Here is a 22,757-nt window from a genome sequence, read left to right as displayed (position 1 = left end):
CCGCTTGTTATTATTTAAAATATTACTTTTATAGCGGGTGCACTTAATTTTAGTGTATAAAATACTGCATTTTCATAGTTAATTTACAACCTATCCCATTTTTGTAAATGAAAATTTTATATTATTTTGATAAAAACCCCTTATACTCTTATATTTAAAATTTAATCCCCATCTTTTATTTCAAATAATTTAATCTCACTACTTTTTAAGTTTAAAATAAAATCTAATTATTAACACCGTTAAATTTTTTTTAAAATTTAAGTTCATTAAAGCATTATTTTTTGTTATATGACTATTAAATGGATATTTCTTTTAATTTTAAAATGTCACACTACGAGATCGATAAAATAAAATTAAGGTGACATTAACAGTTGAACTTGAATTTTAAATCTGAAAAATGTAAATACTAAATTTCATATTTATAAAAATACAAGAACTTAAGTATATTTAATCTTAATCAAGAATCACTTAATAAATGTTATTTTTCTTTAAAAAATACTAACATAATGTATTATGTAAAATGAAACAAATAAAATGTATTAAAATAATTTAAAACTTAAAACATATTAGAACAATTTGTTTAAGAAAATGATAAAATATTTTAAATTTAAAACTATTTTTAAAGGAAGCTATTAGTAAAAAACCTATGTTAAAATATGATAGCTAAGGCATAAGGAGGATATAGTAAAAGAGTAGAGGATTTTTATTCTTTTAACTTAATAATCTAAATTATTTAACATTTTAATTGAGTTTTGATTTCAACAAATCGAATTTAAAATTTTTGTCGATATTTGTTTGGTACAAATTTAAATCAATGTTTTACTTTTTTTACTTTAATATTATATAAAAAATATTTTAATTGAAAAATAATAAATATATTTTATAAAAATAATAATACTACTTTATAAAAATAGTAATATTTCTTTATCAAACAAACAAATAGCAATACTTGTTCTTAAGGAAAAAAACAAATAATAAAGTATTTGTAAATACATTATGTTAAAATTTAAATAATTTCTTAAAATATAAATATTTGTTAATACATTAATTAACAAATACCAACATTTGTTACTCTTTAGGCATTATTTCTTAAAAAAAATCATTATGTGTCAAATTCTAGTTCTCACAAAAGACAGTTATTAGTAATTTTATTTCGTTTTTGTTTTTCCACAGTTTCTCCCTCTGATAAACTGTTTTTTTCCCTATTATTTCCCCGAATTAAAGGAAGTGAAAGAAAATCACTAAAACCCTAATATTTCTTCATCGAAAACCCTAAAAACCATGAACATCAACAATTATCCAATTGCAATGGAATACTCGTCTGAAGCTTCAAAAGATGCCCAATCTCTTCAAACCCTAGCTTCGGGTCCTTTCTCTTCTTCTCTTTCCTCATTGTCTTGCTCATCTCGAACCCTCCCCTCCGATCAAGACTTTCATTTCTTTAAGAATTTCGACGGTTTCAAGCTCCCCATTGATCAAATTGCCAAAATATCGGATTCTTTGCTTGAATCCATCGGCTCATCAGCTAAAACATGGTGCGTCAATAAAGCGATCAAATTTCCTGACAGAATTGGGAGTATAGCCGATGATGAAGCTTATGATTGGCTTGTTGATATCAACGACGAAATCTTGGAACGATTTGACGTTTCCGTGGATGAATTTCAAAATATCCGAAAGAAAGAAGAGGAAACGGGGAGGTTTATCGGGTCGGATCCGGAAATTAATGGGTTTCAACTGGTTTACGAGAAGAAAAAGAAGAAAGGGGATGGTGCGTTAATGGGTGACTCGGTTGCTGAGTCAGTGAGTGGGAAGGAAGGTGGGTCTCCGAGTTATTCTGGAGTGAAGGTGAAGAAATGGGCGTTGGCTGCAGGGACTTCGGGGAAAGCGAAGGTTCCTTTTCATATACCAACAATACGGAAGCCGCAGGAAGAGTATAATATTCTTGTGAATAATTCGAATAAGCCTTTCGAACATGTTTGGTTGCAAAGCAGTGAGGATGGGCAGCGCTTTGTTCATCCACTGGTGAGTTTTTCTTCTTCTTCTTTTCTTGTTTAATTTATCAATTTTTGAAGCTCCTTTTATGGGGTCGGTAAGTTGTTTGAATGCTTTGGTCAGAAATGATTCCTATGGAGACAGTATATAAATGAATAGGGCGACCTTTTAAAGTTTTCTAAAGTTAAAGAACCTTTCAATGGCTTATAGGAAAGCATTTTCAAAGTTATTTTTCTTATTTTCTTTATTGATGCCAATGGTGGTGTAATTAATGGTAACTAGAAGAGAGAGGACCGCAATTGTTTTTAAGAATGTTATCATGTTCTTAAGAGCCATTTTTTAATAGTTTTAGATACGGATTTGACAATAAAATTTCCTTTTTATAACTCAGTATCTCACACACATCCAATTGTGTTCAACAATAGCTTCTATGTAATTAGCTGGGTTATCTCTGGTAAATTTGTGGTGCTTGCCCAAATTATAATTAAAAACCCCCTTCTGTTTTGCACTTTACAGGAGAAGCTGTCTGTTATGGATTTTGTGGATAAAGATATAGCAGATATTGAGCCTGTAAAACCACCCTCAATTGAGTCTACCCCATTCAAGCTGGTGGAGGAAGTAAAAGATTTGAAGGAGTTGGCAGCCAAATTACGCAGTGTAAATGAATTTGCGGTAAAAGTCTGAGAACTAATATTATTTATGTGATCATTCTTACTCTCCTTTAGCAGTTGATAAGACATAGAATGAAGTGTTTACCTGGTCTGAAGAACGGTATATGTATCTCGGGTATTGGGGCTACCAGTTTGACATGACCTTGTATGCGTCAAACATAGGTGTTCTATTTTTAAAAAATTAATTCTTGTAACATGTTACCACTTTGCATGTAGTTTAAAATTGTAATTGTTCTCAGGTTGATTTGGAGCATAACCAATATAGATCATTTCAAGGATTGACTTGTTTGATACAAATTTCTACCAGAAATGAGAATTTTGTTGTCGATACTTTGAAGCTACGAATTCATATTGGCCCGTATCTTCGGGAATTATTCAAGGATCCCACCAAGAAAAAGGTTGGCCTCTTTAATGGCTGCAATTTTTTCTCATTTTGGTCCTTCTGCACTTTTTAATATTCTTAGTTTACATAGGTTATGCATGGGGCAGACCGGGATATTGTGTGGCTTCAGCGGGACTTTGGCATATATATATGCAACCTCTTTGACACTGGACAGGTTTATACTGCCAACCTGTTACTTCTCTGAACTTGATTAATATGATAATTTACTGTAAAGTCCTGGTTTTGCTGGTATGTTTTAAGAATTGAAGTTATTTTCTTCTATCAAATTATTTATTAGGGTTAATTAGCACATAATGATAAATTAGGGGAGAGGACATTGGTGTCTCAGACTATACATGACAACTCTGTAATTGTGTTTCAGTTGATTGAACTAACTTAACACAAATTTTGGATGATTATTGAGATGCTAATCTTATTGGAACTCATTGAAGATGTTAAATATATTATAGGCTTGGGAATATTACTGCTTACTGCAGATTCAAAGAGCCTAATTACTGTACTTTAAGTGCCATTTTCTCAATAGAAATGCTTAGGCATAGTTTTGAGTGCAATTAGATATGAATGAAATGATTGTTTGAATTGAAGTTAAAATTGTGTTGGACACCTACCATTTTGTTGACTTATGCTTTTTCATGGTACTCAGGCCTCGAGGGTCTTGAAAATGGAAAGAAATAGTTTGGAACATCTTCTGCAACACTTTTGTGGAGTTACTGCTAACAAAGAGTAGGTTTTCATTTAAATTTGTTTGATCTTCTTCTTCATTATAAATTGATCATCATCTGTTCTATCTTCCTCATTGCAGATATCAGAATGCAGATTGGAGGTTGCGTCCTCTTCCTGCTGAAATGCTCAGGTAACATTGCTTTTGGAACCTGCATCTTTACTCTTCTCTGTTTCACTCAATTGATCATTTTACAGGAAAAATTTAACCATCTAATCTGCAAGATAGTTTTACTGACATTGTACTTGTTTTTACAAGAAAAACTAAACAATCATATAGGATGTAAATTGTAGTTAGTTTTGAGTTTTTCATCAATATGAAGTAAAACACTTTGCTTTTTGTTTACGATTGCACTGCTTGAAGAAAGTTTCAAGGTTCTGTGATTGCAGATATTGAAGAGGAAACTTTCATTGTTTTATGTCAACTAATTGTTTTCCTTCTATTATATTTTTCTATGACAGATATGCTAGAGAAGACACACACTTTTTACTGTACATTTATGATTTAATGAGAATCAAATTGCTATCCATGCCTATGGAACCTGAACATTGTGATGCTGCGTTGGTAGAGGTATGACGCAATGAATCAGAATTCACATAATTTTCTACACTCACCATCGCTTGTTGTATCATAGTCCTGACTTTCTCGGAGAAAAGAAGCTAAGGGATTTCAGTAATCTTTAATCATAGTTTCAATAATGGAAGAGTTGTGCTTCTTTACATATTCCTCTGGCATTTGACGTTTATTTTGTTCGAGCTTCAATGTGTAATTTACAGCTGAGGCTATGTATTCAAAATGTTTAATGCATAAGCGTTCTTTCGTTGATTCTTTTTTTTCCTTAAATTGACTTCTTGTTGTTGTTGTTCTCCTTTTTTCAAATAAATTTACTAGGATATATGAATTTGTGAGCTTTGATGCTTTGCAGTATTTATTTTTGACTGCAAAGGTTTTCTGGCTAGCAGGTCTACAAGAAAAGTTCTGATGTATGCATGCAACTATACGAGAAAGAGCTGCTGACAGAGAATTCATATCTCCACATATACGGGTTTGTTAAATGCTTAGACTACACAGTGCATGATTGTGTGAATGTTTAAATATACCATGTTAATCCAAACTAAATTATGGCCTTTATTCTTTGCCATTTGATATAGGTTGCAGGCTGCTGGTTTGAATTCTGAGCAGCTATCAATTGTCTCTGTAAGATCATGTTGTTTACATTTTTACATGGCCGTTTTGTTTACGTTAAAAAAACAGATTGATTTGTTTGTAAACCACAAGATTTGGCGAATTTCAATTTTGATATATGTAATTGATGTGAAGAAGCCTGACTTGCAAAAGTAGATGGATGGTATCCATTTCTTTGGCTTACATAACTCACTTAAATGGCTTACAGGGGCTTTATGAATGGCGAGACCATATTGCACGTTCAGAGGATGAAAGTACTGGCTATGTATTGCCTAACAAAATACTTATTGAAATCGGTATGAGCACTTCAAGTTTTTATCAGTTTCCACTGTATATCCTTTTTTATACTCTACTTATTGGTGTTTTTTACTTGTTCTTATTTTTTCTTACCGTGAAAAGCCAAGCAGATGCCTGTAACTGCTGGCAAGTTGCGTCGACTGTTGAAATCTAGACTCCCATACGTGGAGCGAAATCTTGGTGCAGTTGTTAGCATCATCAAGCGTTCTATGCAGAATGCTGTCTCATTTGAAGCTGCTGCTCAACAACCTAAAATGGGGCGTGTGCTACACGTAAGAGTTATTAAACTGATTTGATGATCCTAATTTGACATACTGTTAATGTATGTTGTTAATCGGTTAAATTTCTTTTGTTATCTCATTTTTCTTTCAGACCTCAAATTGGTTGCCATCTTATCTAGAAATAAAAGATAGCATTCTGAGTTGTAGAATGCTGGCCATATGACATGAATAACAAAATCCAAGTCAAATTCATAATGTTCATCATCAGTTATCAATTGAAGTTACAAAAGTGAATAATATATGCCAGATAACTGGTTCAAATATATGCAATTTGTTAAACCTTATTGAATAGGCTTTAGAAATCTATTTAATGGCTAGAATGGGTTGAAAAAGTTTTGATTTTACACTTCTTTTTGTGTTGCTTCTGTTTGTTCCAATGAACAGGCATCGGAAGAATGTGTAGCAGTTAATGACGGAGCTGTAGTCATACCTCTTGAGACTCGTACAGACTTAAAAATTGCAAAGAATAGAACTGAAATCATAGATGGTGGCATGAGGGGACTTGATGGGAAAACTGCAAAGCTTGCTTCTCCTCCACGTAAAGAATTAGTAACGACTGGAAGCAGTATTCCTGGACCTGACATGGACAAAAAACAAAAAAGATACCATATGGAGCCAGTTGTGAACAGTATCTCAATGTCTGCGAGAGAAGGTCTTACCGATTCAGGGCTGAGTCCACCTTCGACAAAGGTTGTAAGTTAGTCCTTCATAGATGCATGGTGATCTATCTTCTGATATGCAGCTGCTGGCTAAAATATATATTCCTGGTATAGGCTAGTGGAGCAACTGTTCAGATTCTGAAGAGACCTAACTGTGGCTTTGGGGCATTTCTAGGGAATTCTGCCACGAAGAAAAAATCTGATATAGATAAAAAAGTGAGCCAAGTTTTTTTGCTACAATTCTTTATCCACTGCAATGTTTTAAGAAAAGTCGATCTCCCTCTTTCTGGCTTTGGTTTGGTTCTTTGTGAGTGCAAATTACCAAGACGCTCAGATGCAGTCCATGCACATAGTTTTAACAATTTTATTCCTGTATCTTTAAATTTATTTATAGGTTTTGATTTGTTCAATCAGTCTTTATGAATAGCAATTCTTTGCTAACTTGTTCACTGTTATCTAGAAGGAAGAGAACAAGTTGGAGCAGATCAGATCTTTGGTGAATCTACAGTTCCACTCATTTTTGGGTATAGAGGAGCAGTCAAAACTGGTGACGGAGGAGGCAACTAAAGTATCACAAATTTCACAACCTGAAGAACCTCCTCCTGTGGTAGCTACCGAGTTGACATCTGAAGATATAATAATGTTGGAAGAAAGTTCAAATAAAGATGAATCAAATGATGGTGGTGGTGGCCCAAAACCCAGTGATGCTTCTGTTGGTGATAGTCCCGTTTGTTACTCCTCGGAAACAAGTAAAGGTGACAATGAGGAGACTATGTCCCTATCTGATTTATCTACAAGCTTCCAACAATCCACCCAGTCTTTTAAAGTCAAGGAATCAAAAGAACAAAGTGGTTCTTTGCAAATAAAGCCATTTGATTATGATGCAGCCAGGAAACAGGTTAAATTTGGAGTAGACACAGAGGAAAAACCAGGAAGTCAAGTAAACTCTGCCCGTAAGAAGAAAAGTTCTGCAGTCGGGCTGCTGCAAATAGATGATGGGACGAAGCTGTTCCCTCAAGCTAGACGACGACAAGCTTTTCCTGCATCAGGGAATAGGAGTGCAACTTTCCGGTGAGTGTCTCTGATGATAAAATCATACCTCTGCATGACAAATGAAAAAAGAATTTTGCGTTTCATATTTAAAATTTTGATCAATAGAAAACGATCACAATCTTGTTTAGGAAAGTTTTAACGTACTCCTATCTTGGAGTCCTACTAAATACACGGAAAAATTTAGTAAATTAAACATATTCGTATTGGAAAAAGCATACATGTATCTAATAATCAGACAAAAGATAATGATCTATTTAAATGTCGGTCTCTTAATTAAAACTTAATTGCTGGAGAAAAATAAGCAGAAAACAGGTTATTGAGCATTTAAATTTACAAAAATAAATTTTTGATAGATAATGAAAAGTAATCACTATTAACATTAATTTAGTTATTGAGTTTACCACTAAACAGATTATGTCACATCAAGTAAAATGTATATTTTTATAAATAATGGAGGGAAAAGTTATTTGTTAATTTTACTAATGTTTGTCATGTGTGTCACAGTAACAATTAATTATTTTTTTAAAACATAAAGAAATTAAAAATGTTTCTAACAAGTTTTTTATTAATTTTTAACAATTTTAAATTAATAACTCTTTTGAATTTTTAAAATTTTTAGAAAGTAGTTAATTGTTATGTGACATTCACATGACAAGCTAACAAATGTTAATTTTTTATTCATTTTAGTGTGATTTAACAAATAATACAAGTTTAAGGTTTAAGAAAGATAAAAATTTAAATGAATGGTTATAATGATTTTTTTAAAATAAAGTTGGAGAGTCAAATAAGCTATTATGTTTATTAGTAATTATTTTTATTAACTATAAAATTTATGTCTTGCTTTGTATGGAGCAGTAGTTGAAATTATTGTCAAACACTTGTTTGGTGTGTTTGGTGTGGTTTCAAACTATGTTACCTCATCTCTATTATTATATAAAAAGAAATGTGAAATTTATTTAAATAATAATAATGGTAAACCATATAAGTAGTCATCTAACTAATAGTAAATATCTTTTTGATCACTTAACAATGAAATCTAATTATTCAATTTTATCTTTTTTAATCACCAGTGGATTAATGTGGTAACTTTTACAATTGTCATAACAATAACTTTAACCCTCGATATTTACAAATTATGTCAATTTAGTTTTGATTGTAATAAAATTAATCTTCAAAATCTACACATGGTGTATTTTTTTTTTTTTTTACAATTTTGCTTTTCTTTGCTACCTTGATTTAAAAAAAAAACGAGAAAATATGAAAATTGTAATATTAGATTTTGGGTGTTATCCATTTTTTTTTTGCATATTTTAATCAAATTTAGTTAATAATTTATTTTTTTAGCATTTTAGGTGAAAATGCCTTTACCCAAGCCTGAACCTAAATCCGATTAAAGAATGTTACATTTCGAGTCAAACATTACACTTATGAACAAAATATGTCATTCAAGTTTCACTCGTATATAAGACTTAATTAAGCTCTTTTTAACACTTTTAGAATCATTTTGAAGCTTCTTGTATTGGTCGCCTTTGCAGGCCATAATGGGCCATTTCGATGTGAAACTAATGTAAATATGGCTTTTGGAAGTAGAGGTACCGGTACCTAGATCTTATGTATTGGTACGTCTACATGTTACTATTCACTTTTATATTTTGCCTATTTATGTACCAATACCTAACCCTTAGGTATTGTGATACGGATGAGAGTGGATGAACGCGAAAGCGAATCATAAAGTTTGTCAAAGTTACAGATTTGATTTAGGGTTCTAGATGTTTGAAAATAAATTTAGATTTTGACACAACTTGAAACGTAATCAAATCCGGTCAAAATAAATAAATAAAATAAATAAAATAGAATAATAAATCAAAGATTAGAACAATAAGGAAGAAAATAAAGAAGATAGATGGAAAGATAGAACGTGGTAGGCCTCAAAAGAAAACTCAAAAGAAATTATTGAAAAAAAAACTTAAAAAGAATTTATTAACTCAAAAGAGAAGTTAAATAATAATGAATTATTTGATTTGTGTACAATGCAGAGGCCTATATAGGTTAGTTAAATAAATTAATTTTTTTAAGTATACTAGAACTCTAATTAATCTAAACAAATAGTTTTAAACTAAATTATATTGTTGACATAAAACTCTTAAATAACTTAAACTATTTAATAATTATTAAAGATTCAAATAATAAAATAATACGAGGTGACAAAAATAATATTGGGTTCATATATAATAAAAATTAAGCTAAAAACCTGAATCCTATATTATTTCTATCATAATTAAAAGCTCAAAACTCGTAATTTTCGTGATAATCATGTTTCGAAATTTTGCTTGCGTAATCTTCATTAAAACAGTCATAACTTGAGCTCCCAAATTTAAAATTAAGTGATTCAAAGTGTGTTTCGAAGCTAAGAGATAAGTCTTCGAACTCCATGAAGACATCTCACTCTAGAAATGTCAGGATGCCATCCAAAAAGTTGTTGCAAGTCTACTGATTTTCCAAGCTTGAAAATTGACAGCTTCAGTGAATGAAATTTAATAAATTTTACCCCATCCGTGTATATATTTGTAACACCCTTTACCCATATTCGACGTCGGAACAAGGTACGAGGCGTTACTGGATATAAACTCACACAATCACACAAAATCAAGACTTGAATTTTTGTCCAAATTTACAACTTTTCATTCACATGCATATCATTTGTTATATGGCCATCGAGGCCTAAAACATACATTGGGTGTGGTTCGAGACTAAATCGAAAACTCTCGGAACTTATACAATATTTAGAAAATTTTCCTATTTTGGAGGGTCACACGGTCGTGTGGGTAGGTCGCGTGGCTTGGGACACGCTCGTGTCTTCAGCCTATGTAACTCTCTGTTTACAAATGTTATTAATTAAATTGAGGTCACATGGCTAAGTCACACGCCCCTATGCTTAGGCTGTGAGCTTCACACGGTTGAGATACATGGTCGTGTCTCTGCCCGTGTATTTACTACTGAGCATTCTGTTTTACCAAATTAGTGTACAGGGGACACACGGTCGGATCACACGCCCATAGGGGTAGACTGTATGACACATACGATTTAGGCACACGCCTGTGTGCCTATTCATGTAGACAACTTTAAGGTTATTTTTTAAGCTAGTTGCCACCCTTATTTGCACATGCACATACATGACTTCAAAGGAATTTTGCATGGCATAAATGAGCACTTAAACATACACAAATAAGACATGATCGTGAGCATTTCATCTTTATTTATACATGTATAAGACTTCATACTTTGTCAAGCCCAACTTACCAATTCTTATTTAAGCCATGTTTATCATCATACTAAACAAATCTCAATTAAATCATCAAGCATTCATAGCCGCAACACATCTCATCACATTCACACAACCATCAACCACATTACCATTGCATGGCCACATGTATACTTAAATAAATAGGCTTACAACCCAATAATCAATATGAGCCAAATCTCATGGCTTTATACAAAATGAATCAAATATCAGTATAAGCCAATTTATATGGCTTCACATCACATCAAACCCTTAACCATTACAAGCCAATACATTTGGCTAAATCGTAATGACACATTCACAATTAACTAAGTCCCTATACATGCCATAAAGTTAAGGGGTTTGTATTCATTTTTACCCACGATGATAGCTTGATAGTGTGACGGCATCTCCGGCGGTCTCCAACCTGAACTAGCTAATTTAACCTATAAGACATGGGAAAGGAGGGGGTAAGCTATATAATATAGCTTAGTAAGTTCATATGCAAATAATAAAAACTATTAACATTCATTTACTTTATCCATCCATAAGAGTACTATAATTTAAATTAACATTAGATTTTAAGATTTCTACTTATTCATTCATAGTGATTACTCTTTTAATTTATAAGCACCATTTACATGCCTTGGCATTAGCCTAGCCATTATAGTTTTCCTACTGTAACATATCACATTAACTAAAAAGTTATTTCTATCCTCTTAATCACATGCACATTATTTGTGAGTAATCATAATTTCAACATATAGTTCAATCACCTTTCACTTGTCTAAGCTCGTATGTTACTATATTCTCATAATGTCTTTATTCAGCAATTATGCCTGTCTTTCTTTTCCTCATATCCAATGAAACACGATTTAAATAAATGAACCGTAAAATACTACAAATCAATTAGGCTCCTAAGCCTATCATATGATCATTATCAAATCTTATCATGCATCCATTCATCATAAATATAAATAATTTGTCACAAGGTTATCAATGTTTCACAAGTATAACTTGTTCATGTACATTCTCACCAAGAATTCATCGTATACCAAATTCGCTTCACATGAGTCCTGTGTACATACCTGTACCACTCAAAATATGGTCACATACTTGCTCAATCTTAACAACCTGTTGAACCGCATTGGAATACTAAGGATGCTCGGGGTTTTCATACCCATAGTACTGCATCAATGCCATATCTCGGATATGGTCTTACATGAAATATCATATCGATGTCATGCCCTTGGCATGTCTTATACAAAATCACATACCGATGCCATATCCTAGATATGGTCTTATTCGGAATCTCAGTAGCCCTGATATCATGATATTTGTATTCTACTCTTGAGGTTAAATCGGGATTTCCCATTTCTTGAAACTTCGTCAAAATCGTCATTAATCAATTTCATAAAAATAATTGTATATAATTCATGTAATATCGAAATATTAAATACATAACATAAGGTTGCATTATTTACGCATGAACTTATCTCGACACCAAAATGGCAAAAAGGACCTAACCGTCAATTTTTCAAATGTATATAATTCATGTAATATTGAAATATTAAATACATAACATAATGTTAAATTATTTACGTATGAACTTACCTTGACACCAAAATGGCAAAAAAGGACCTAACCGTCAATTTTTCATTTTTCTCCTTTCTAGGTCTGAACCTCGTTTTCTTTGATCTATAATATCACATTTAGTCTATTTATTAGTCACATTAGTCAATGTGATCCAAAAATCATACTATGGTAAATTACGTTTTTTCTCCTAAATTTTGTCATATTATAATTTTTGCCCCTAGGCTCGTAAAATGATTTTTATTCAATTTATTTGCACTTTAAGCCTAGTCGAATCATTTTCATAACTATAGCAGCCCACAATTTCTACTAAATCATACTTTTATGACAAATTTTATAACTTTTACAAATTAGTCCTTTTTAGTGTTTTCACCGAAAACTACTTAGTAAAAGTCGTTTAACACACAACAAACAATTAATATTTCTCCCTTAAACATCAAAATACACACATGTAACACATAGGTAAATTTTTAAACATCAATCCTAACTTAAATAAATGGTAGAAAAAGATAGATCTTGTTATGGGGATTGCAAAAACGTAAAAAATCATAAAAAAACAAGGCTAGAATGGACTTACAATGGAGCTTGAAAGCTTGAAAAACCCTAGCCAGTTTCTGTATGCAAGTTTCGGCCAAGAGGTTGAAGATGAACAAAAATTGGCTTTTAATTTTGTTTTTAATTTAGTTTAATAACTAAATGACCAAAATGGCCTTAAGGAAAAACTTTGGAAACATGCCTAACCATGTCCATTTTTGTCCACCAACTTAACTAATGGTCTAATTACCATATAAGGACTTCCAATTTAAAATTTTATAATAATTGGACACCTCTAGTATGTAGAACTCAACTTTTTCACTTTTTACGATTTAGTCCTTTTGACTAAATTGAGTGCCCAAACGTCAAAATTTTCAAACGAAGTTTTCAAAAAATTATTTTGTGAAATCGTAAACCATAAAAATATAATAAAAATAATTTTTTTTATATCGAATTTGTGGTCACGAAATCACTGTTTTGACTAGACCTTAAATTGGGATGTTACAGTATCATTGTCCCTTTCCCCGAAAAGATTTGTTCTCAAATCTTGTATTTGATTGAATCTTGTTTTGATTTGCTTGGCATTTGACATTGTTGTTGGGCCTTAAGGTAATGTGAGCCCATCACATTCATTGGTGAGAAATTGAGCATTGAGACTCGCATCATTCCCTCTTCCTTAAGAAGATTTGTCTCCAAATCTTTAGCTGTACAAAAAGAAAAGGGATCAGAACAAATAACAATAAAACAAAAAAAATACTTATCTAAACTTTCTTGTACGCCAAAACTATCTCTAGGATCAAAGATATGATTTTGATCTCCCAAATGAGCATAGATCAAGTATCTTTCCTTAAAAAATAAGCCATCAAAACTAGAAAAAAAAATATTAGGCACATGAGTGATAAAGTAAAAAATAACCTGTAGCTTTCTTTGAATATACATAGTCATTTATAAGAATTTCCAATGATGAGTCAAAATTTCACATAATTATAAAAATCAATAATGTTAAGATTATGTAAAATTCATCATTAAATGTCAAGATAAAAAATTTTGTTGCTAGAGTAAATATATAAGATGCTTTAATAAACCTATCTAGTGTAAGAGAATTTCTATTTTAACATTTACAAATCTAGATAAACCCATAAAATCAATTGAACTTTCAGACTAAGGTTTAATAAAATTTGACCAACGAGAAAGCATGTTGTAAGGAAAAACAAAATCAGTAGCTTACTTATCGAAAACATTTATTGTATGCCTTATTAAATCAATTTCTAATGTTTCCTTACCTTTCTTACCTTTTAGCACTTGTGGAGAATTATTAATGTTCAACTTACCTCTGTTTCACAAGTAAAAGTGTCAATTGATGATAGAGTAATTTAATTGGAAGTCCGTCAATGGATCCTTAAAATCCTGTGACAAGGGAACACCACTAAATAAATTCGAGTTATAGTTAGTTAAAACATAATCATTCTTCACTTTTGCATGAACATTTTCTTGTTTTTCATTTTCTTTCTCGAATTGAGAATTCTCCAATTTTACCTCATATGTATTTTTACTCATCAAAAGTGGACCATCAAGTAGAGTTTTATCACTCAAGGTCTTTTTTCTCTCTGTCTTTACAATTTTTTCTCTCACTTCCCATATCCCCCTCACAAGTATTATGAATATCCAATTCAATGCAATATCAATAGAAGAACATAACGTTTCAATCTCATCTAACTCCATAGATTTGAGAAAAAAATTCTCATTATTATCTTTTTTTATCAACAAAAATATCGTGTTGGTAAAATCATGACTATAGTGCTTACGCCCTTTGTACGTAAAATATTCAATGTCACGAGCTCTTGGTTGTTTTGGCAAAAAATTAGAAGTGCACTGCTTAGAAAATGTAGAAGAAGGTTTTGTAGGAGTTTCACTTTTCCACTCAAAAATTTTAGTCTCATCATGTTATGGTAGCAACTTATACCTTTATAATATAGTGATGCACCAAATGGACGAGATTGACGTTGTTGAAATTGTTGCTCAATCTCAACTGCCTTATATATCGCCTCTTTAAGATCAATGTAGGTTTGAAGATTAAGAGCATTGACTATTAAAACATTCAAGTCATCTACAAACCGCACCATGGTAGTCTCTTTATCTTTTTGCACATTTGCTCTTTGCATAAGGATCTCTATCTCCTTAATGTACCTATCAACAGATCGATTACCTTAAATAAGGCGTTGAAGTTTCATTTTGATCTCTTTGTAGTAATAAAAAGGAATGTAATACTTTCGCATCACTTGTTTCAACTCGTCTCATGTTTCAATTACCCTTTTGTAGTTTCTTTGACGATTAATTCTAAGTTGAATCTACCAACTCAACGCATAATCTGAAAATCCACGGGTCGTCAATGAGACTTTTTCCTTTTTTTGGCATTTATAGTAACGAAACATAAGTTCAAATTTTGATTCTCACTCACAATATGCCTCAGGATCATTCTTTCCATGAAATTGTGGAATTGAGAACTTTGATTTAACTAAAAAATATTGCCCATGATCATTATTAACGAAAGTATCATCATTTGTACGAGAGATACGTCGAGTATTATTTTCTCGAAAACGAGACTAATCAACCTTATCTCCCTAATTACAATTCAGACGCTCAATTTTGGTAGTTAAACGTTCCAAATTTTTGCTGATTGTGTCTAGAATAGTGTCCAATTGATGATCTTAAGCAGCTTGAACCTCTTGATCCCTTTGCAACTTTCCGATCATAGTATCGTAAATCATTATGAAAGTCTGAAAAGAACATAACACTCAAGAACTGAAAAATTAAACAAACCTCACTGTTATGCACTCATAAATAAAATAAAATTCTTAATGAGGTAAGAATTAATATTGTGAGTCATTTAAAAGTGTCTATATCAATCAATTAGAATGTATTAGAATCAAACTATCAAAGCAAACCTAGTAGTATTAGGAGTTCAAAATCGGTTAGACACCAAAGAGTTAATTATGTTGCACGGACAAAGGAATGTGCAATGTGTTTTAACCTACTAACACAATAAAGTGTTAGAATGCGTAAAGAAACAATAAAAAGTAAAAAAAAAAGAAAGAAAAAGAAAGAAAAGAAAAACTAAGGCTAAGAGTCAATAAAAATTGTTGAAACCTGAAAACTCGAAAAATAGCGAAGCAACTTGGCAAACTTCGTTCGAGGTGTTCCTGATTTCCAAAAATCACAAAATTTAGGATGGAACCTCCTCAAATAATGTATACTTGATTTAAAGTGCATTTCAAAGCTAAGAAATAAATCTTCAAACTTTATGAAGACATCTCAACCTAGAAATGCTAGGATCCTATTTAAAAAGTCGTCGTAAGTCTATTGATTTCTTAAGCTTGAAAATTGGTAACTTCGATGAATGAAATTTAATAAATTTAACCCATCCATGCATGTATCATACTGGAACCGGAGTATAGGGGAGCTAAAAACAATTCCAAAACACCTCAAAGTCATACTGAATCACCTCCAAATCAATCCCAAACAGATTCAATCATTTTAAACATTTATAATACCTCAAATATGACATGAACAATTACTTGATCATTTATTCTCATTTCACATGTCATGTAACATTAGATTCTAATAATTCCACCTAATCATTAAGGCTCCGTTTGTTTGCTAGTAAAATGTTTTTCGGAAAATGATTTCTAGAAAATGATTTACTTTTCTGGAAATGATTTACTTTTCTGGTGTTTGGATGAATCTGTGTAAAATATTTTCTGTTATTTGGCAGATTACCTGAAAATATTTTCCGGAAAAGCTATTTTATATATATTAATAAATTTATATTTTAAATTGTTTTTACATATATTGTAATGATTTATTTATAAATAAATAAATCAAATTAAATATATAATAATACTCAATTATTAAGCTAGAATATACATTAAATTAAACAAATATATATTTAAGAAATTATTATCTTTTCATGAAGATATCTGGTTTTCTTGGCATACATACTGAATTAGTAATTGGTGGTTTCAAAGATATAAACTTGGATTTTTGTTTTATTTGAACTTGCCACATACACTCCTAAGTTGAATATATCTTTTATCTTGGTTTTACGATCCATAAAGATTATAATTTTTTTAAGATTTGTAATTGTCCCTCTTAACAATATCATTTCGCATTTTAAATCCGAATTTTTTTCTTAAAAGTATAATATAACTTACCATTACACTCAATATATTTTGATATTACCTTTTAACCAAAGTATCAAAGTATTAGTATAATAAACTATATGCTGAACCAGCATAAAATGAATATCCATCGAAAGGCTTCTCCAACTCTCCCCTTTCTCTAGGCCAATGACATCTATTATATATATATATCCCTTAAATATGGTAAACAACAACAGAAGAATATTTTTTGTGGAATTATCCTACAAGAAAAATGTTAGCTTCTCCAAAATATAAAACCATTTTCCTTGAACAAACAATATAAATTGCAAAGCTTTGTAAGAATTTTGGTTTCTTAGGTTTTAAATAATCATCTTCATATAAATCAATCCAGAAGCTTCTATTTTTCTCGATACCACACCACCGACATCTTTTGTTTTCTCTCATTGAGTTATAAAATACCCATTTTGATAATGTATGACAGACTAACTAAGAACAAGCCATGCAATTTTTCAGCTGATTACCTACAAAAATCATCCGATATACTCCAGCAAGCTTGGTTCATGAACAATCATGTAAACTATGGTAATAGCTAAAATAATAAGAAATAACACAATCCAGAATTCCTAAACAATCATGTATTTGAGGTAGTTAGGGTCGAATAAAACAGGATTGAAGCAAAATGATAATAGATAATTATTCCAACCAAAAGAACCCTGAAGGTATAATCAAGTCATTGAACATTCTTATACCACAAAAAGGATTAAAAGAACATATAGAATACTTATGAGGCTTGTGAAGAATGACAAGATCCTAAAAATCCATATCGACACTTCCCAAAAACAATATCTACATTCTTAACAACCTAATGCTAAACAAAGCTTCAAAATCACACCAGACCATACGTTACCCTTAAAGTGCACGTCCAGCTCTTATGGACCTTCTCCTTTCATAATCAGCATCATCTGTTGGCAACTCATGACGACAAACAGGGTAGGTATTCCTTATTCCCAGCCAAGGTATAATACAATCTCCATGATAGCGATGAGCACATGGCAGCTGCTTCATCTTTTCACCAAGGTTAACCTCATCCTTACAAACCGTACAAAGCGCATTGTTATTCACAACATCCTCCTGAGTTACGACCACACAAGGAAAATTCTCAACTACAGATTTCGAAGTTGGAGGCTTCCCGATAAATGCATTCTCATTCTCAGCAAACTGTCCGAACAGCATCTCATATTCAGCAGTATCAATATAGTCATCACAATCAGTAAAAAATGGGTCAGTGTTCTCACCCATTTCGAGGGTTGTTTCCAAATTATTAGCATTCAACAGAACCTCCCACTCCAAAGTCTCCAACCCAGCTGCCCTCTCGAAACTAACCGCATCTTCAGGTGCTATCATAGGGGAAATAGAAGGCAAAACCGAATTCACATCATCATCACCATCAACAAACACGCTTAAAACATCCCTCTCATCAACCCTACCATCCACTTCCTCCCACTCAAAGTCTTCAATGGTCTCCCGACGATCCTCCAACTGAAGCGAATCCTAGAAAAGTGGAATACTAACACTCACATCATCATCAACACCAACATCATAACAATCATTGACATGATCATCAATACCATAATCATCCCCAGAATTCAAATCAATTGTGAGCGTCCGGTTATCATTCTCATTCTCATCATCATCCTCCGAATCTGATCTAAACCCAACAATCCGCATGCTATCCCCAAACCTCTCAACGCCACTAAAATTAGAAGCGGCCTCATTAGCACTCAACCCCGAAACCCTCCTTTCCACAAAGAAATGGTTGTCTTCATATTCACCGCCACTAATATCAATCTCAACATCACTCGAATGAGTATCCATGGAATCAAACCCTAACGCCAACCTAAATCCAGCTCATGATTTCCCTTAATAACATCGAAACCGGGTTTGTTCAAAGCATCAGAAACCAAATCAGCGGCATCATTATTGCTAGTATTATTACCATTTCCGTTACCAGAATTGGAATTTTTATTGAGGGTATTACCGGAACTAACTTGAGATTGTTCGACGCGTTGTTGGAAGAGATCGATGACAAAGTTGACTTGGTTCTCGCGGCGGTCTGAAGAGATTGGGGCTGTTGACAATGAGGGAATCGAGGAGCGAAACGTCGTCGTCTGGGTGAGGGAGATCGGCGTCGGGGGAAGAGAAGAAGCGGAAATCACGAGATCATTAAGGGAGGGAATCAAGGGTGAGGGTTTGCTGGTGGTGGTGGTGATGATGGTTGTCCCGAACGAGGTCGTCTTCTGGGTCGTGAAGGTGAAGGAAAGTCACCGGCGCCATGATTTTTTTTAAGTAAAGAGAACCAGAAAAATAAAAAATAGATTCTTCAACAAAAAAAAGAAAAGGAAGAAGAAGATGTTACCTGGATGAAGAAGGAAAAGGAAGATGAAAAACAGGAGGAGGAGGAAAGAATTTGGTGAAAGTTTTGGAGGATGAAAAATGTCTTACAGAAATAAAATCTGTAAGACATTTTCTGTAAAATCCATCTCTTTTTACCTGTGCTTTGTATAACAATTTTCAAATGTAATTGATTTTCAATCAAACAAACATTGTAAAACTGGCAAACAAACGCACCCTAAGTTTGCATACTTGTTTAACACTTATGAACTAAGTACAGATGTTGATAAAGTATTTCATAATTCATATTTGGTGATTATATGATGTGATTTGTCAAGCTTCACTCGAACTCTAACTTTTCGATTTTTTTTTTTTTTTTTGCAAAAGTACACGTTAAAATTAATGCATTAAGCTTATTCAAAGTTTAGTGAGTATTCACAAGAAATGCACTTTTATCCAAGTATTTAATATGTTTATTTTTAATTCTTTAAGTTTACTTATTCTTATTATGACTTAATTTAGTCATTTCATGTTAAGGACGCTAACTAGTTACTTGTACAATATGTTTTAAGTATAACAATTTATTCATTATTTAATTCACTTACCACTTATCTCTTTTGGCACCTATTTTATCACTTTCCTCAATTCCACTTGGTTCATTAGCCCTTTATAAACGATAGAAAACTAAGAAGGATAGGCGAAATCATTAAGAATAGAAGTGCCACTTACATTTGAACATATTAATATATTCCTACTGACATGTCATTTATATCTTATTAGTTCTATTTTGTTCACTAAAACTTTACATTACGTTTTCTTCTTTAAGATTATTTCTTTTAGTTCTTATTACTATTAAAATTTACCATTCTTATATATACTTTCACATATCATTTTTAATGTCACTTAATTTATTTCATTTCTCACTTCAATTTACTTATGAAGCAATCTTTCACTAGTACCTCATTTCACCTATATATAAATTTTGATTCCACTTAACATTACTTTTCACTTCTCATATTTCTCAAACTAAGTTCGTAATATTCCCTTACTTCACTAATGATTGTATTTAGTGATTACTTAGTGATACGTTATCACTTATTCATGGTTTAGTGTCACAAATTATATTTCATTTCATTAATTAATTATTTTAATCATTAAATTGTCTTATTTTACTTATCACCTTTATTATGTTATTCACTTAAATATAAACTTTCACAATCAATTCACTTTATAAATTATCTATTAAATCTATACATAATCATTAAAATCAACACTTAATTGTCATTTATTATCACTTTCTATATTTATTTCATTAAACTCTCTACTCATAATATAATACACTTATGACATAGTAATTTCTATTTTAATGATTCAATTGCTTTTAAATTTCATCATATTTTTAATATTATTCAATTTAGCACCACATTTTTAACATATCATGAACACCATAAAATTTCTTATAATATAACTTCTCAAAGTCATATAATCTAAATTACTCACTTTAATTCTTAAATTTTATAATATAATATATCATTTGTTCCTTCACTTTCATAATATTTTTAACTAATTTCACATTCAATACACCTATTATTTCTCATAATTCAATTTAATCATTTGGAAATAAATAGAATTCACATTAGTACTTACATGACTAGAATTTCACTTCTTTTGTTTCATTTTCTTCTTTTCACATCTTAGTCACTTCCTCTTTTTTCTCCATAACACATCCGCTATAACACTCTTCACTCGTCTTGATGTACGATAATACAAGTAGAAGGTGCTACTGGTGTACTTCAAAATTGAACGAAGAATTTTCTTTTATGTATGACAAATTCTATTGATGTACGACAAATTCAGAACATCTTAATGTTCTTTAAATTAAATTGATAAATTTTAAAAGGAGTCCAATATGATTAGAATCCATTTCAAATCACTTAACACTTATTGGGGTACATCCAAATCATAAAACAAAGTTTTGAAATTCATAGACTTAAAATGAAGTTTTTTAGGTTAAGTAAAATAGGGGATTTATCATAATAAAAAAGTTTAAACAAATTAAATAAAATCATAAAATGGAACAAAAATGTTTTGAAGGCTTTAAAACAACTTAAAACTATTTGGAAAATTTTTTGAGTGATCAAAAGTGCCTGAGATCAAGTACATGCCTCAGAGGGCTCAAAATGGCCAAAATAGTGTAGTGGCGTTGTCTAGGAGGCTAGGTATCGATACCTATCTCCTAGATTTTGATACCTAAGTCCCTGTACTATTGATTTTGGCATTCTGCCGAGTTGGGATGCGAGGGTATTGGACCCTAGGCCCTTAAAGTTGAAAATCAGGCAAAAAATACTTTAAAAACATATTCTAAAATCACCATATCATTCTATTATAAACCAAAACATAATTAATCAAAATTTAAACTCATTTAAACTCAAATATAGAGCATAAACAAATTCACAGATAGAATGACATTCATAATGGTTAAGAAAACTATAAAGAATTTAAACATGCCATTCCACCTTACATACAAAATAAATATTTGTATACATGCTACCTAGTTCAAGTACAATAACATTTAAATGTTTAAAATATAACCTTAAAAGTATGTTGAGTGATGCGATGCTCTTAAGCTATCATAACGACTTCTTGGTAAGTCCCTACTTATGTGTTTTAAACCACTAATGTGTGAGCTATTAAGGATTTATTAATAATTTAGTTATGAAATTCATGCCCAAGTCCCTTATTGTAAGTTCATATCGTATTTGATCTTTCATTTCAACCCTTAAGCCATTTCTTTCACAAATTCATTTATCATATGTTCTACTTTTGGACTTATTATCGTATCTTATCATTCTCACAATTCAAATTCACTTTCTACCCTTAATGGCTTACTTAATTTAACATTCACCTTAATAACATTATAAGGTTTTTACTTAGGCCACATTTTGTTAGGATATATTATTACACCTTGTTCTTTGTGACTTTCACATTCATTTGTTTATAGTTCATATAGATTAATACCTTTTCAATACGTACCATTAAGGGTATCCAAACTGATATTCATGGTCATATCAAAAATCAAATTTTAGTTCGTTATGCCTTTAGTAAGCTCGAGAAACCAACCAAACCAACCACAGTAACACGCCGAAGTCCTATGTTTGAAGACTAGAACAAAATGGATCCATAGCGTATCTAAACGCTACACCTTAAGACTAAAATATGTTTGAAACATCATCTCTTATCCCTCGCGTGTATATATTTCATACTGGCATGCCAATTGTATTGTAACTATCCCACCAAGCTACTGTTGAATCTAGTGCCCTCAGTGTAGTATTTTTGTCAATGTACACTTGCAATTTTCCCGAACAGATTGCTTAATAAAATTATTCATGAATTATATTAATTCTTTGTATATTGTCCTCACATGATTTTTGCATGCAAAGCAAAATGGAAGCAAATGTTGCTCATTGATTGTCTAATGTTTAACTAATACTAAGCGGTATTACATGATTGAATTGTAATACAACAAGACAACTTATA

The 22,757-nt window shown here is 31.5% G+C and overlaps 1 protein-coding gene and 1 pseudogene across 6 annotated transcripts; one reads left to right on the top strand and one right to left on the bottom strand.

Annotated features, from left to right (window-relative positions):
• The first annotated feature begins 1,126 nt into the window (after positions 1-1,126).
• Positions 1,127-19,544, top strand: LOC108464429 (protein RRP6-like 2). Of its 6 annotated transcripts, none has more exons than XM_053023822.1 (16): positions 1,127-2,022; positions 2,509-2,664; positions 2,903-3,061; positions 3,137-3,220; positions 3,710-3,789; positions 3,869-3,919; positions 4,249-4,357; positions 4,750-4,832; positions 4,939-4,984; positions 5,181-5,268; positions 5,372-5,541; positions 5,935-6,240; positions 6,324-6,425; positions 6,670-6,964; positions 7,097-7,280; positions 18,906-19,544. In XM_053023822.1, exons 1-16 carry the CDS (start codon positions 1,282-1,284, stop codon positions 18,913-18,915), a joined length of 2,664 nt encoding a protein of 887 aa, XP_052879782.1. In that variant the 5' UTR covers positions 1,127-1,281; the 3' UTR covers positions 18,916-19,544. The 6 variants fall into 6 exon arrangements, with proteins under 6 accessions (XP_052879782.1, XP_052879784.1, XP_052879780.1 ...); XM_053023824.1 differs by lacking the exon at positions 18,906-19,544 and adding an exon at positions 8,798-9,046 and having other exon boundaries at positions 1,128-2,022; XM_053023820.1 differs by having other exon boundaries at positions 1,135-2,022; positions 6,673-7,280.
• LOC108461465 (E3 ubiquitin-protein ligase CIP8-like) lies at positions 17,499-18,913 on the bottom strand (annotated as a pseudogene).
• Positions 19,545-22,757: the final 3,213 nt, after the last annotated feature.

This window comes from Gossypium arboreum, chromosome 13, assembly GCF_025698485.1.
Source record: "Gossypium arboreum isolate Shixiya-1 chromosome 13, ASM2569848v2, whole genome shotgun sequence".
NCBI classification, from domain to species: Eukaryota; Viridiplantae; Streptophyta; class Magnoliopsida; order Malvales; family Malvaceae; genus Gossypium; species Gossypium arboreum.
This window is presented reverse-complemented; position numbering and strand designations above follow the sequence as displayed.